At 37.4% G+C, this 14,172-nt stretch overlaps 1 protein-coding gene across 2 annotated transcripts in view; it reads left to right on the top strand.

Moving 5' to 3' along the window:
• The first annotated feature begins 724 nt into the window (after positions 1-724).
• Positions 725-14,172, top strand: part of USP40 (ubiquitin specific peptidase 40) — a 93,601-nt gene continuing 80,153 nt past the window's right edge. Inside the window, exons 1-6 of one of the 2 annotated variants that reach the window (XM_025405196.1) lie at positions 725-882; positions 2,002-2,219; positions 4,810-4,877; positions 6,100-6,213; positions 8,976-9,140; positions 11,136-11,282. In XM_025405196.1, coding sequence (XP_025260981.1) covers positions 2,021-2,219; positions 4,810-4,877; positions 6,100-6,213; positions 8,976-9,140; positions 11,136-11,282 — 693 coding nt within the window. In that variant the 5' untranslated portion in view covers positions 725-882; positions 2,002-2,020. Of the gene's footprint in view, positions 883-1,989; positions 2,220-4,809; positions 4,878-6,099; positions 6,214-8,975; positions 9,141-11,135; positions 11,283-14,172 lie in introns of those variants that run through there. The other variant, XM_025405197.1, reaches the window with a different exon arrangement.

Raw genomic sequence — 14,172 nt, 5'->3', positions numbered from 1 at the left:
CCCATATCATAGAAGGGTCCAAGTTGTAAAAGAAGTCAAAAGCAGTCTTAAATTATCAGAATCCTTCTGCAAGACTGTCTAATGTCAATTCATTTTCTGACAGTGCTTCTTCTATATCTTCTTCCTCATTGTCTGGTACTGATTCAAAAGCACTCATCTCCATCAAATCATCTTCTGTTAATTCCTCAGATGTGGTATCTATTAACTCTTGAATTTCTCCAAGATCTAGATCTTCAAACACTTTATGCCTTTTTTTTTTTTTTTTTTTTTGTGCCATACCCACAATCTCTTCCATGACTTCCTTGATAGGCTCTGTTGTAAATCCTGTGAACTCACACACAACATCGAGACACAGTTTTCTTCAGCACTACTGTATTGTTTGGGGCTTGATGGCTTTCACAGTTTTTCTGTAACAACATGGGCCTCTTCAATGGTGTAATCCTTCCGGGCTTTCACGATATTCTCCCTGTTGAGATTCTCTTCCATAGTGTTAACACCCCTTTCCCTAGAAAACCGTATGTAATGAGCCTTAAAGGTCCTTATGATCCCTTGATCTAAAGGGTTAATTTTTAATAATCTTAAAAATGTGAACGAATGAGTGCTTCCCTGCTCGAGTGGACCCGCGAACTCACCAGCCGACTTGTAAGCGAGCTCACCTTTCCCGCTCCCGTTCCAGTTCCCAAACTCTAGGAGCAGAGGAGTTATATTTCCCATAAGGCCCCGCGCGAGGGGCCGGCGCTCCAGCGGGGCATCCTGGGAAGCATAGTCCACGATCCATAAATCACTTTCTGGAGACCCGCCCTCGCCAACATGGCGGCGCCCAGTTGGGGCGGGTTCGTTCGCTTCGCGTTTTGGCCAGGGCGGGGGTCTGGGCTTTAGGCAGTAAGTGCGGCTGGCGGCCGGGGATCCAGGGAGGGACGTGGGAAGCGTAGGTACAGTGTTGGTGGTACAGCCTGAGGAGGGCGAGGCGAGAGGCGGCCCAGGCCTGCCTGAGGACGCGGCGCTCTCCTGGAGTCGGGACAGTGGTCTCGGGCCACGGGGATCTCTGCCTTTTCGCGCCCCTGGGCCTGTGGTGGCTTGGAAGGCCCCGGCCTCGGCCGGCCGTAGGAGTTGGGAATTCAGGAATGCAGACAGCGAGCTCGAGGCCAGACTCTCGAGTTGTGTTTTTTATAGTTTTCTTCTGAGGAAAAGAAAAATAATTGCATTTCAGCGCTTCCTGTCTCTTGGCAACTATGCTAGGCGCGTGACGTTTCTCATCTCCAAGTGACCCTCCGCCACACCCGATGTGAAACCTTGGGGAAGTCACCTAGGCCCCCAGGCCTAACGATGGGATTAGTGGGTACATATTGGAAGGCCTTTAGGCTCGATAATTTTAATTGCAGTCTTCCCCGCCCTTCGCCCTCCTTTCCCCCTCCCCCGCCAGTGAACTTCTTCCGGCCCAACAGCTTCGGGACTATGTACTAAACTGCTCTAAAAAAAAGTTAACTTGATCCGTTTAATTTAAATGTCATAATCTGGTATATAGTACTGAAGAGTGTGACAAGCAGAGATTTTAGTGAGTGAGTCTAAGAATCTAGGGTTGACTTTGCCATCCCAGCAGTGGATTAGTTGTGGTGACAGGTTTTCTTTTTTAAAAAAATTAGTGATGTGAACGTGCCTTTTTAAAAACAGCTATTACTTATTTTGGGCCAAACCCTGTACACTAAGTGCCCTTCTTTCGTTATGTCATTTGACAGTTTAAATGACCTGAGGAGACAGATGGTATCCCATTTTACACATAAGAAAACAGATTAACATATCCAGGGTCACACAGGTACTTAGGATCCTGACAGGGATGAAAAAAGCCTAGATCTTGCTGCCTCCAAAACCCAACTACTGTACATAGAAACAGTAGTCCTGTGTTCTAAGAAACAACAGAATCAACTCCCAAGTGTAAGGTGGGGGGATTTGGGGAAAATTTATTTTAAAAATAAAAGCATTTATATGTCACTTTTTTTTAAGGGTAGTATTTAGTTGCACAATGTTTGGGGACCTATTTGAAGAGGAGTATTCCACTGTGTCTAATAATCAGTATGGAAAAGGGAAGAAATTAAAGACTAAAGCTTTGGAGCCTCCTGCTCCTAGAGAATTCACCAATTTAAGCGGAATCAGAAATCAGGGTGGAACCTGTTACCTCAATTCCCTTCTTCAGACTCTTCATTTCACACCTGAATTCAGAGGTATGCTATGTTACGTACGTTTGACTAGCAATATGTACCATCTTCTTTACATGTAATTAATTATGCAAAATCACAAATGGACCAGTTATCGTAAAGGTATATTCTACAGTATGTGTTTACTGTTGCAAATGTAAGGTATAAATTGGTAATTCCCTCTGCAGAGAAATGTGAAACTTAAATATATCCTGGGTGATTACAATAATGTTTAGTAAAAAAATAAAAAAGCAATATATTTCTTTTTAATTCCTATAATTTGAAGTACAACATAAAGACAATTGTCATAAGTATCAGTCTTCATTATTGTCACACTGTTTGAGTTTTAAAATTTCTCCAGAATAGCAAACAGTTAAGCCAGAGTTATCCAAACAATTATATCTACCTTTTGGAGTGGGGAAGGGTATCATACTATTTATATGGGTCCACAGTCGTTCATACGTACACATTTCTGAAATCTGGAAAGCTTACACCCTTATCTGATCTCACCTGAACTTGTTTGGCTTCACAACCAGACCTGGTGTGAGGCTATTTACAGTTTTTAGTTATCTCATGTGGGTGAATATTCATACATTCATTACAGGAATATTAATCTGTTTGATTAATGGAAACTGTCCCAGACCCTGCTGGGAATGTAACATTTTATATATGTATATATACATATATATATGTATATATAAAAAAAACCACTTTTTTCATATTATCTTTATAAACTCTGGAAATGCTGAATTCCAAAGACCCAGAGATTTTAGGTAAGGGATTGTATCCAAGAAACAGACCCACAACTCAAATTAGCTAAATTTGAAAGGGGGATTATTATAAGAATATAGGGGATCTCAGAAATCAACTGCAAGAAGCTAGCCTGACCTTATTGGACCCTTGATTTCTTGCCCCTATTTCTCTCTCTTTATTTCTCCCATATCCCATCTCTGCAAACCAGCTTCCTCCACAAGGGTCCTAGGAGCTGTGTTCCCATGGGCTCAGGGTGAACATTACTTTGCCTTCACCTGGCCCTGATTGGGGTCCCCAGCACTACATGGCTTTGTAGCTCAGCTTTCCACAGTGTCTCCATATTAGGAGGACAGACAGCCTGACTCATCCTGTACCTGGTTTGCCATGTTCCTCTTCCGTACTACCACCACATTTATCAAATCTTTGTGGTTCTTCTGTTGCTTCTAAGCTTAGAAAGACTTCCTGCCTCCAGATATTTAGTAAATATTTACCGCTGTTACCTTCCCAGGAGCAATTTAATGGATTGGATTGCATGTGGGATTTAAGTGGTACCTCTTAGCCTTGACTCAATCCCCTCCATAAAAATATCTCCCTGATGCAATCAGTAATTCCACCACTAGAAATTTCCAGCACTAATAAGTAGATTCCTAATAGGGATAACACTTTTCCAGGTTTTAATATAGTTGAAGTTAAAGGACAACTTGAAGTAGAAACGTAGCCTCAAAGGGACTGAGGAAAATGGTCAAGTGTAGGGCAGGTCACGGAGAGTACCATTAGGCAAGAATAGTACTGAGAGTCACAGGCCAGCTTCCTCTCTAGCAAAGGGGATTAAGCACATGATTTGACATCTTAGTGCACAATGTGCACTGCTTTTATAGCTTAGCCAGAATCCTGATGCTGATTGACAGGGAGGTATAATTTGGAAAGGATAAGGACTGTCAGAGAACTGGGGAAGAAAAATTTTGGAATAGTATTTTGAATAATAGGGCTAGATTGGGTTCCATCGTACTCCATTACAATGTAGCTGAGAGTACTGGGAGATTATCATAAAAGTTCTTGTATGGTTTTATGCTTTAACTTGTAGATTTGTAGTTCATTTTTGCCCAGTCCCAGCACTTAGAAAGAATATAACATTCATTAACAGTAAGCACTAGGGCAGCAGTAGTTTTTCAATAGGAGACACATTTATTCCATTCCTTGTATCCCTGGAGTATATCAGAGTTCCGTAGTAAGAGTTCCTACCTGGGCTTAGATACAGACTTCTCAAAAGATTCAAATATGCCCCGTTGGGTGGCACATCACCTAGATGCTGGGTGATAAAGAAATTCTGAAATTTAAGCACATGGGGTTGCCAACTTCTTCTTTTTCCAGCTAAGACCACTGTCATCTGTTATTACCTTCAATACGGAAAAGACATTTTCACACCAAAAAAAAAAAAAGGGCATCTCAGAGTAAAAGGGGATCCTTCCCACAAAAGGATGGTTGTTAGCCTTACATGTGGCAGGAAAACCGCAACACTACTGTATTTCCTAAGATTCCTTTTGGCTTTTGGTACCTGATGCCATAGACAGTGGGAAGCCATGAAAGATTTCTGATGTTACTGTTTTTAGTTTTATGCATAAAGATTATTTTCCTTTCCTAGAATTAGGAAATGCTGAAGCCTTAGCATGCCACTTTATTTTCTTAGAGTCACTGGTTAAAAATGTTACAAGAAAGTAAAGTGTATAGAGTAAAGGTATAAATATTGCCACAGTCGTATTTCTGAATCTACTTGATTTTACTTAAAGGTGGTCTTGGCTTTCTAAAACAATTTTTTGAAATGAAATAATGTCATTTGCATCTCTGATTCTACCTTTTTGTATAGAAGCTCTCTTTTCTCTTGGCCCGGAGGAGCTTGGTTTATTTGAAGATAAGGATAAACCTGATGCAAAGGTATTACATCTATGATTTACTGGGGATGTTTTAGAGTATTCAGGACATTTTTTTTAAAAGAAGGAATTAAGTGACTTATTCACAAAACAATAATTTTATTAATTATCAAATATGATCTTTTCCGAAAGTGATTTGGCCTATACCCTGTGGGTAGTGGAATTTTACTTCTGAGAAATAATCACTTTTCCAAGTACAATACTGCTACAGCTTTATAAACATGTAGCACTCTTTACTATGCTTATTCTTTCTTCTGGTGAAGGAAATATTTGCAGAACATCCACATTAGCTTCCCCCAGAAATCTATTTAAAGCACTTTTTTTGCAACAATACCCACCCCACCCCCCAAAAAAAATAGAGACTGGTATTCTTTTCATTTGGTACTCTGGAAATAAATTGAGTAATGAGTTAATTTATTATTTTGTTTGTTACTGTGTTGATATTAAAGTGCAGATCTAATCACGTTCCTCCCTGCTTAAACATAATTCAAAAGTTTCTTACCATGTTCAGGCCCAAATTTGTACTTCTTAGGAGTCTTTCATGATCTAGCCCAGTGCTTCTCAGACTACCTGTATGGCAGAGGACCTGTTTTTGTGTATTTCTTTTTATTCCCAATCTATTGCAGATTAGCACTTTTGTAGTATATGATAAAAATGCCATGGGAATGTCAAATTGCCATTGCAATTTCTAAATACTTATTCTCCTTTCAATAAAGTCTGGCCTATAGACCAGAGTCCAAGCAACATTGCTCAGTCTGCACCAGCCCTCACCACATCAAGTAAGGCAGGAACTCACTTGGAGCCAGGAGAAAGTGAGGCAGGGTGTGCTGAGAACTCCAGAGTGAGATACAGTATTGTGCCTGGAAAATTTCTACAGAGGGGGAAATTATGTGTATGAGAGATATTTTAAAGAAATATTGGACTATTAGAAGAGATTCAAACTACTGTCAATCTGTAATCAATTGAGTGGTTTATTAGGACCTATTTGAGTTTTAATGTTTATCTGAACCATATCAAGGTAGAAAACTCCAAATAACTATTATATTTTGGATTGAATTAGAATTTTCACAGAAGAACTGAATCATAGTTTTTCCTTATAATAGGATATTTGTAAACTTTCTTCTGAATGAACTGGGAGATATAAAAAAGCTAGTGTGCAGTTGTTTTCAAAAGCCTCAATCAACACTTAAAGAATTCATTTAGAAATGTGTTTGTTTCTCATTCAGGTTCGAATCATCCCTTTACAGTTACAGCGCTTGTTTGCCCAGCTTCTGCTCTTAGACCAGGAAGCTGCATCCACAACAGACCTCACTGACAGCTTTGGGTGGACCAGCAATGAGGTATGAGGGTCAGCTCTCTAAGGAAGAGTTACCAGCAGTAGAGGAAAGAATAAGGCTGGTTTAATGTTATCCAACTTCCTTTAATTTTGTCATAGGGTCTCAACATACTGTTTGAATGTTTCCTTCTCACATTAAAAAATTATAGGCCAGAAATATATATTTTTAGACACTTGCTGTATACAGTATTTTATGAATAGCTATGATTTGGGGCTGGGGAGAAGATTAGAAAAACAGGGAGAAGTACAAGAGCTGATTTTTACAGTTTCTACCCTAAGAGTCTTTATGTAGTCTGGTTGAGATACAACACCTATTACATGGAGATTACCTACCATTTATATAGAAAACTGTTGATCAGGTTTTTAGTCTTTGACCAACTGGATGTAATGGATCAATTACATTGTAAGTATATTTTTAAAAATTCTGTGTTTGTTGTGTGCTTTGTTTGAATCCACATATATTCTGATTTGAATGTTTGCTTCAGTCAAAAAAGTGAAATGGTTCTTGGTGGGTCTTTTTATTCTTCCTGTCCTGACTTTCTCCTGACCTTCTCCATTTTCTTTATGAATCTTGTTGTATATGTGGGCTTTCTTTCACTTTCCTGTTTGGGTTCTAAAAGGAATTCTACTGTATACAAACACTACACACTTGTCAGCAATGAGTAAAGGTGCTTGTTGCAAATATTGATGAGCTGTTAGCTATACAAATCCAAACAAATCCCAATCTACCATTTTTATATGGAATAGATGGATGTATTCCTGCAATGACAGGTACAGGCAACTGTCATAGAATTTAAAGAGCAAACAATTGGAATAGTGTTATATTGACTTTAACAGTAAACTCTGCAGGGGGGTCTTCTCACCAGGAACACTCCTTAACTAGGTGATACTATGTGATTAAGGAGGTAAGGCATGGACTTTGAAGCAAAATGGGGCAATAATACATTCCCTAAACAAGTATGTTAAATTTCTGGTGTAGGGCTGGTACTTGGGGTTAATCCCTTTTTAAAAAAAAACGCTATATTGAGATATAATTTACATGCCACAAAATTCACTCTATTTAAAGGGTTTTTTTTTTAGCATATTCACAGAGTTGTTCAACCATCACTAAAATCAATTTTAGAAAATTTTTACCACCCCAAAAAGAAACTCCATACCCATTAGCAGTAACTTTCCATCTCCCTCAACTCAGCCACTGGCAACCCCTGACCTCCTTTCTGTCTCTATGGATTTGCCTATTCTGGACATTTCATAGAAATGGAGTGATGCAATAGGTGGTCTCGTAACTGTCTTCTTTCACTTAAGGTACTGTTCTCAGGGTTCATTCATGTTGTGGTATGTGTCGATACTTCTTCCCTTTTATTGCCAAATGAGAGTCTATTGGATAGATATGCCGCATGGTTTTTGTTTCTTTTTTTAAATCTAGTCATTAGTTGATAGATTTTTCTTTGTTTTTGGTAATGAGCTTTACTAAGTTGCTGGTTTCATACTTCTTAATGCTGTGAATTTTTTTTTGTTTGTTTGTTTTCTAAATAAGGTCTTACAGAAAACCCTCTAGGACTGGACCTGCAGTGGTAGGAGAAGGTCTCTGTGGTACCTTTGCCAAGTGTAGGATTGTTTAGGAACAGAACTTGAAAACTTCCACAAGTTTTCTATCCCATCATAGCTAGTGATATTAGGTAAATTTACATCCTTGAGGGTCTTCTATTTTAAAAGGCAAGATAGGAATCCTCCAGCTTTCATCCACTTTATCTGCTGCTCTTCACACGAAACTATTTTTTTTTTTGAGTTGAGGTCTCACTCTGTCACCAGCCTGGGGTGCAATGGCATGATCATAGCTCACTGCAGCCCTGGGTTCAAGGCATCCTGCTGCCTCGGCCTCCCAGGTAGCTAAGATTTTAGGCATGAGCTATTGCTCTTGGTTGAAACTTATTTTTGAAGTTGTCTTCGTTTATTGCCTCTGCTTCTGAATTCTCCATTTGTTCCTCTCCTTCCTTTCTACTTTTTTTGTTGAAGTCAACAGTGACATCCCTGTGCCAAGTCCAGAAGACACTCTGTTCTCAGCAGAAGGAGCTCTCGGTAGCACTCACCACCCTCCTTAAAGCCCCAGTTCTTCCTGCTTCCTGGGGTCTCACTCTCCTGGCTCTGCCCGCAACTGCTCTTCCTCCTCTCCTCCACTTCTAAGTCTTGGTGCGCCCCTTGGTTTGGTTATAAATTTTTCTTAAGGAGAAGTTCACACACAGCTGCATGACTAATAATGGATTAAAGCAAGTTCCATCAGGATTTTTTTCTCAGTAGCACTGAGTCTTGTTTTAGTTGTTTTTACTTCAAAGCAGTACATTCTAGTTCTTTTCTATTGTTGATAATTCAGACTATTCAGCATGTGCTCTGATTTCAGTGAGGTGTTCCTGTGCAGACACTGCCAGCTCTTAGACACTGGTCTGTGCCTAGTGTATCCCTCTCTCCTTACTGAGGCATGGCCATGTGTATGGTTTCCCACAAGAATAAATGCACATTCTGGGTGTCAAAGGAATTGAGTTATATGTACACAGTGAACACTGCCTGTTCATATTTTCATTGTTTAGTATAAATAAAGATAGGTGGTAATGTCTTAACCAGCTCACAGCTTGTTTTGCTGAGTCATTCTTATATTTGATCTTTGGATTGCTTGATAAATCTTGAGTTTTTATTGACTAGTGTTTTTTTTTTAAATGTTTTAAAAAATCTGAAGCCCAGAATTACATCTAAAAGTTACCTGTTGTGTAGGAAATGAGGCAACATGATGTGCAGGAACTGAATCGAATCCTCTTCAGTGCTTTGGAAACTTCTTTAGTTGGGACCTCCGGTCATGACCTCATCAATCGTCTGTATCATGGAACCATTGTTAACCAGATTGTTTGTAAAGAGTGTAAGAACGTCAGTGAGAGGCAGGTAAATACGCCAGAGTATTTTAGTAATAAGTTATGTTGTAAATTATAATTCATGTCATTAAATGTGTGATCTATAATACCACACAAGGATTAAAGTGTTTATTACTAAAAGTAATTTACTGAGTTTTTTTTCTTCTAACTACACCTAAATCATGAGCCTATAATCCAGATTTCTCCATCTAGATTGAAAGAAGCAAATATCTTGAAACTTAATCTTTTATTCAGTACTTTAATATTTGGAAAATAGATTTGGGGATATTTACAAATAGAAGACTGTGGCCTCATGTGAGAAGCCAATGTCATCATGGTTGGAATATTGTAAAGAAAGTTAATTAGGGAGGTAATAAAAATTGATAATACTGAGGACCGAGGAGTGTTTAATTTGACAGGCATCTATAATTAAATATTGGATTTAGTTTATTAATATTCTTCAGAACGTTCATTTATATATGTGTGCTTCCGTTTATATATTATATATAAAGCTATTGTAATCCTGTGTTAATTAGTATAACCTTCAGTTCTTTGTAATGACACATATTGCCCTTTTAATCTAATTGGAAATTTCCTCATGTAAATACAATCCTGTTTGCCCTACAAATCTTATATAGTCAATGATTTTTATCACTGAATTCATCACTGATCCTTTAATAAAAGGCTGCTTTGATTATTTATGCCAAGAAAGTTTGTGTATTTGTATGAGGACAAAATTACCATTTTCAAAGTGTTAACTGCTTTTTTGAAAATAGATATAAAAATATGTGATTTTCAGGAGGCTGAGGCAGGAGAATTGCTTGAACCCAGGAGGCGGAGGTTGCAGTGACCCAAGATTGCGCCACTGCACTCCAGCCTGGCAACAGAGCAAGACTCCGTCTCAAAAAAAAAAAAAAGTGATTTTTTAAGTTTGGAAATAATTAAGATGTTGTGTGTGTTTTTGAATTACTGCATGCTTGACTTAGCTATGATGTAGTAAATCAGTATTTTCAAAACAGTATATGTAAGACCATTATAAATTAAAGACATTAACTTTTCACATATATATTATAAACCATATACTGTATAAATGTTACTTTTAGTACTTAAAATTTTCACCATGAGTTAATCATTTTCATTCCCCAAAATCTCTTAAAATAAAGCTGTTGCACACACATACAGAACTATAAATATGAATTACATTTGCCAAATTGTAAGTGCTTATTACTAGAAATATTGTGATTCAAATGTAGTTATAGCAGATTTCATAAACCCTCTTTTTACAAAATATTCTCTTGAATTTTCATAGGAAGACCTTCTTATCCTAGCTTAATGTAATTCTTTTTTTTGAGATGGAGTCCCACTCTGTTGCCCAGGCTGGAGTGCAGTGGCGCAATCTCGACTCACTGCGACCTCCGCCTCTCAGGTTCAAGCAATTCTCCTGCCTCAGCCTCCCAAGTAGCTGGGACTACAGGCATGCACCACCACACCCAGCTAATTTTTTTGTATTTTTAGATATGGGGTTTCACCATATTGACCAGGCTGGTCATATAATTTCTTTCCTTATAACTTCTTCAGTATATCTTAAGGCAACCCTAGCAAAAGAAGATAAAGAAATGGAGTTTACATTAGAAAATTCAACCCTGCCCTTGCTCTTATAGTCTAGTCTAGAGTCTAAAACAGTACTGTGTACCTTGTATATATGCACTTCTGAATTCAGATATGTGTTTTATTGTGGTTTATATTTCCTCATAAAACATTTTATTGCATCTGCAGTAAATTCATAAACTTTTCTTATCAATTTTTTTCTGATATATTTTAAGCTAAATTATAGTTCTATTTCAAAAGAAGGATATTTAGCGTTATGAACTTCACAACATCTAATCAGGAGATCTACATCTTTATTTGTAGTGTTTTAGAAAACATATATCTGATTATTCCCAATATATGTGTGAGTTGGTGATGTGTTTATGTGTTTGTAAACCTCTGAAATTGTTTTTCAATATTATATTCATGTCTATTTCAGGAAGACTTCTTAGATCTAACAGTAGCAGTCAAAAATGTATCTGGTTTGGAAGATGCTCTCTGGAACATGTATGTAGAAGAGGAAGTTTTTGATTGTGACAACTTGTACCACTGTGGAACTTGTAACAGGCTGGTTAAAGCAGCAAAGGTAAAGACAGATACCTGCTTTTTCCCAGGGTCCCCACTTTGTACTTAGTATAAGTCAACTTGTATGAAAAAGTCTTGAGGATATACTTGAAGCTGTTGACACTAAGGATTGAAAAGATATTTACATCCTTATCTGTATTTTAATTTTTTACAATAAAGAATTTTTAAGGCTTTCAGCCCAACAGTACACCCAACTTCCTTCTCTCTGGGGAAAAGTTTATTTGTACCTCAGTGTTTCGTAAGTATCCCTCCTTTTTGCAATTACTGTTGTGAAAAGAGATGTATATATTTTTATTTCTGCCATTGAGAAGCTTGTTGAGCTTTCCTTTTGTTTACTACTTTCTTTGTTTACTACTTTCTTTGTTTACTACTACGAAAATAGATGGCTTTCTTCATTTTCTTAATATACAGTTATTTTATAATCTTGACATGTTCTTCCTCACTCTGGCAAATCCAATATAGACTTACCTCCTCCGCCAGGTGGGAGTATTTAACTTGCTAATTAAGGAATTTAACAGAATGCTTCTGGTTTTCTTTCTGTACAGTCAAGCAAAATATAAGACAAAAGAAGGTCAGGACTAAAGCAACTGATATCTTTTGCCATGTGAGAGCTGAGAGAGAAAAGTAAAACAAACCAATAAACATAGAATTCTGACATTTCTCAAATTTATTCATCACGTTCATATATCAGTAGCCATTCCTGTAGTATAATTCATAGTTATTTTCCTTTCCAGGAAAGAAGAGACACTTTGATAAGAGGAGAAATGAGAGACAACTACTGTTTAGCTTAGTGGAACACCTCCCTGGCGTTATTTTCATGCATCCTAAGTTTTGCGCATTCCAGCTCTTTTCTGATATGGCAGGGATTTATTATATCAGCACTTTGGCCTTTCTGAAAATCCCTGTGCCACGTATTGGTGTTTTATCCCAGTACTGATGTGAGGTCTCTCTCTGTGCTTTACTGGCCAACCCTTTTGGGTCCAGGATATCTATTTGTTCTAAGGGAGACTGACATCTGAATAACTCTTTTTGGAGGACAGATTTTTAAAAAATGTTTTGTAGGTTTTTTTTCCCACTTTATCTTCTAGCAGCCATTCATTTATATTTCCTTTTCACAATTCCCTGTGATTTCTCACTATGGAATTGTTCTTTAATGTATTTTTTACACCCTTAATTTCCACCAAAAGCATTACCAATGCTAGTTAATTGCTAAATACTAGTAATTCATTAACATTAATATAAAAATGATTATTATAGATAAATGTATCTATATCTACGTATGTATATTAATACCATTTCCTCTGGTCTGGATGTGCTGTCTCTAACCTTCTCTGGCCTTCCTTCTCAGCTTCTTGTACCAATGGCCAATATGGCATCAACCCTGCTACTGTCGTTATTATCTGCAGTGGTGACGTTCCCACTGCCGTGGGTGATGTGATGAGCTGTTCATAAACATCATCAACTTGAGCTCAGTTCACTCAGTGGTTACTGAACATTGTCTTAAACAGCTACCATAAGAGACATATTTATGTTATGCAGTCACTTCATTATGACAGAGATAGCATTATTCCTATAGCTGACAATTATTGAATTTTTCCAACAAAGAAAATGAGCATTGATTTAGATAATACACAATACTGATTTTGTATCCTGGAGATTATAGATGAAACAATAATAAAACCTTACACCCTATGCCTATAGCTTTCACAGGAAGATTGAACTTTATACTGTTTCACCTGTATTTCCATCCAGTTTTTGCCCCTTTATCAAACCCAAAGAGAGAGGTTCATCATTTGCTTATTTTGTATTTCACCTTTGGTGTATGAACTTCAGAGTTTGGAATAGTGTTAGAAAGAGACCTACACATTCAGCTTTTGGTTAGACTTCATGTTCACGTTAACAAATAAGAACCTTTTGCTAAACAAATGTAGTTTTTAAATATACCTTTTATCGCATTTCTTTAATTCTCTTTCAGTAGAAGTTTTTTGATCTTGATACTTCTAAATTTATATTCTATGCATTGGATTTGTTGCATTCTAAGTTTATGTTTGACTATACTGCTAAATAAATGCAGATTTTCTTGTCCTAAGCAGTATTTTCTCAGCCACATTATAGTTGAGTTACTCAGTTTTTTTAGATGCATTTTTAGAGCTTGTTTGAAAATCTACCATGTTGTTATATTGCTGGGGGTTTTTTTTGTTTTTGTTTTTTTTCATTCAACTTGTTTTTTACTCACTAGATTTGTGGAACTGTTTTTTAAAATGTATTTTTAGCACTGTTAGAGATATATGATTATGGGTAATTTTATATATCAGGGAGGACTTTTTTCTCCTCACAGACCAGTAATCCCAGAGGCTGGGCACAGCTGATACTCTTAAAAAGCAGCTTAATCCCAGTCAATAGATCTTAGCCCTTGGGGAAGTTAGAGGCCTTCTGCAAGTCTCATGAAAGCTATGATTCTTCTCCTCAGAAAAAATACATATGCACATACAGTTTTTTATCATTTCAGATCCTTTAAAACAGGTTCATAGGTCTCAGGTTGACAGTTCCAGTTCTTCACTGATTAAAAAGAACTGTAGACCTGCCAGGTAAAGTGGAGACACCAAGGATGAAAGTGAAAGGCCAGAAATTGGGCAGGAAATAGGCACCAGTCATCAAATACTATTTCAGGATATCAACACTAAAGATAAAACTAGCTTATAAATTATTAATTGTAAGCACAAATGAGTGGCTCTACCTTTAGACCCATAAAATAGATGAGTTGATATCGAGTTATGTTGAATCCAAGGTAATGAGTTGATGTAATATTTCTCTTAGACCTGTGTCATAGGTTGTTTTTTCAGACTTTAGGAAACATTATGTATCCTTTTATATAACCCTGTTTTTAAAAA

The sequence above is a fragment of the Theropithecus gelada genome, chromosome 12 (assembly GCF_003255815.1).
Source record: "Theropithecus gelada isolate Dixy chromosome 12, Tgel_1.0, whole genome shotgun sequence".
Lineage (NCBI taxonomy): Eukaryota > Metazoa > Chordata > Mammalia > Primates > Cercopithecidae > Theropithecus > Theropithecus gelada.
Note: the sequence above shows the minus strand (reverse complement) of the source record. Positions and strands in the feature narration are given on the sequence as shown.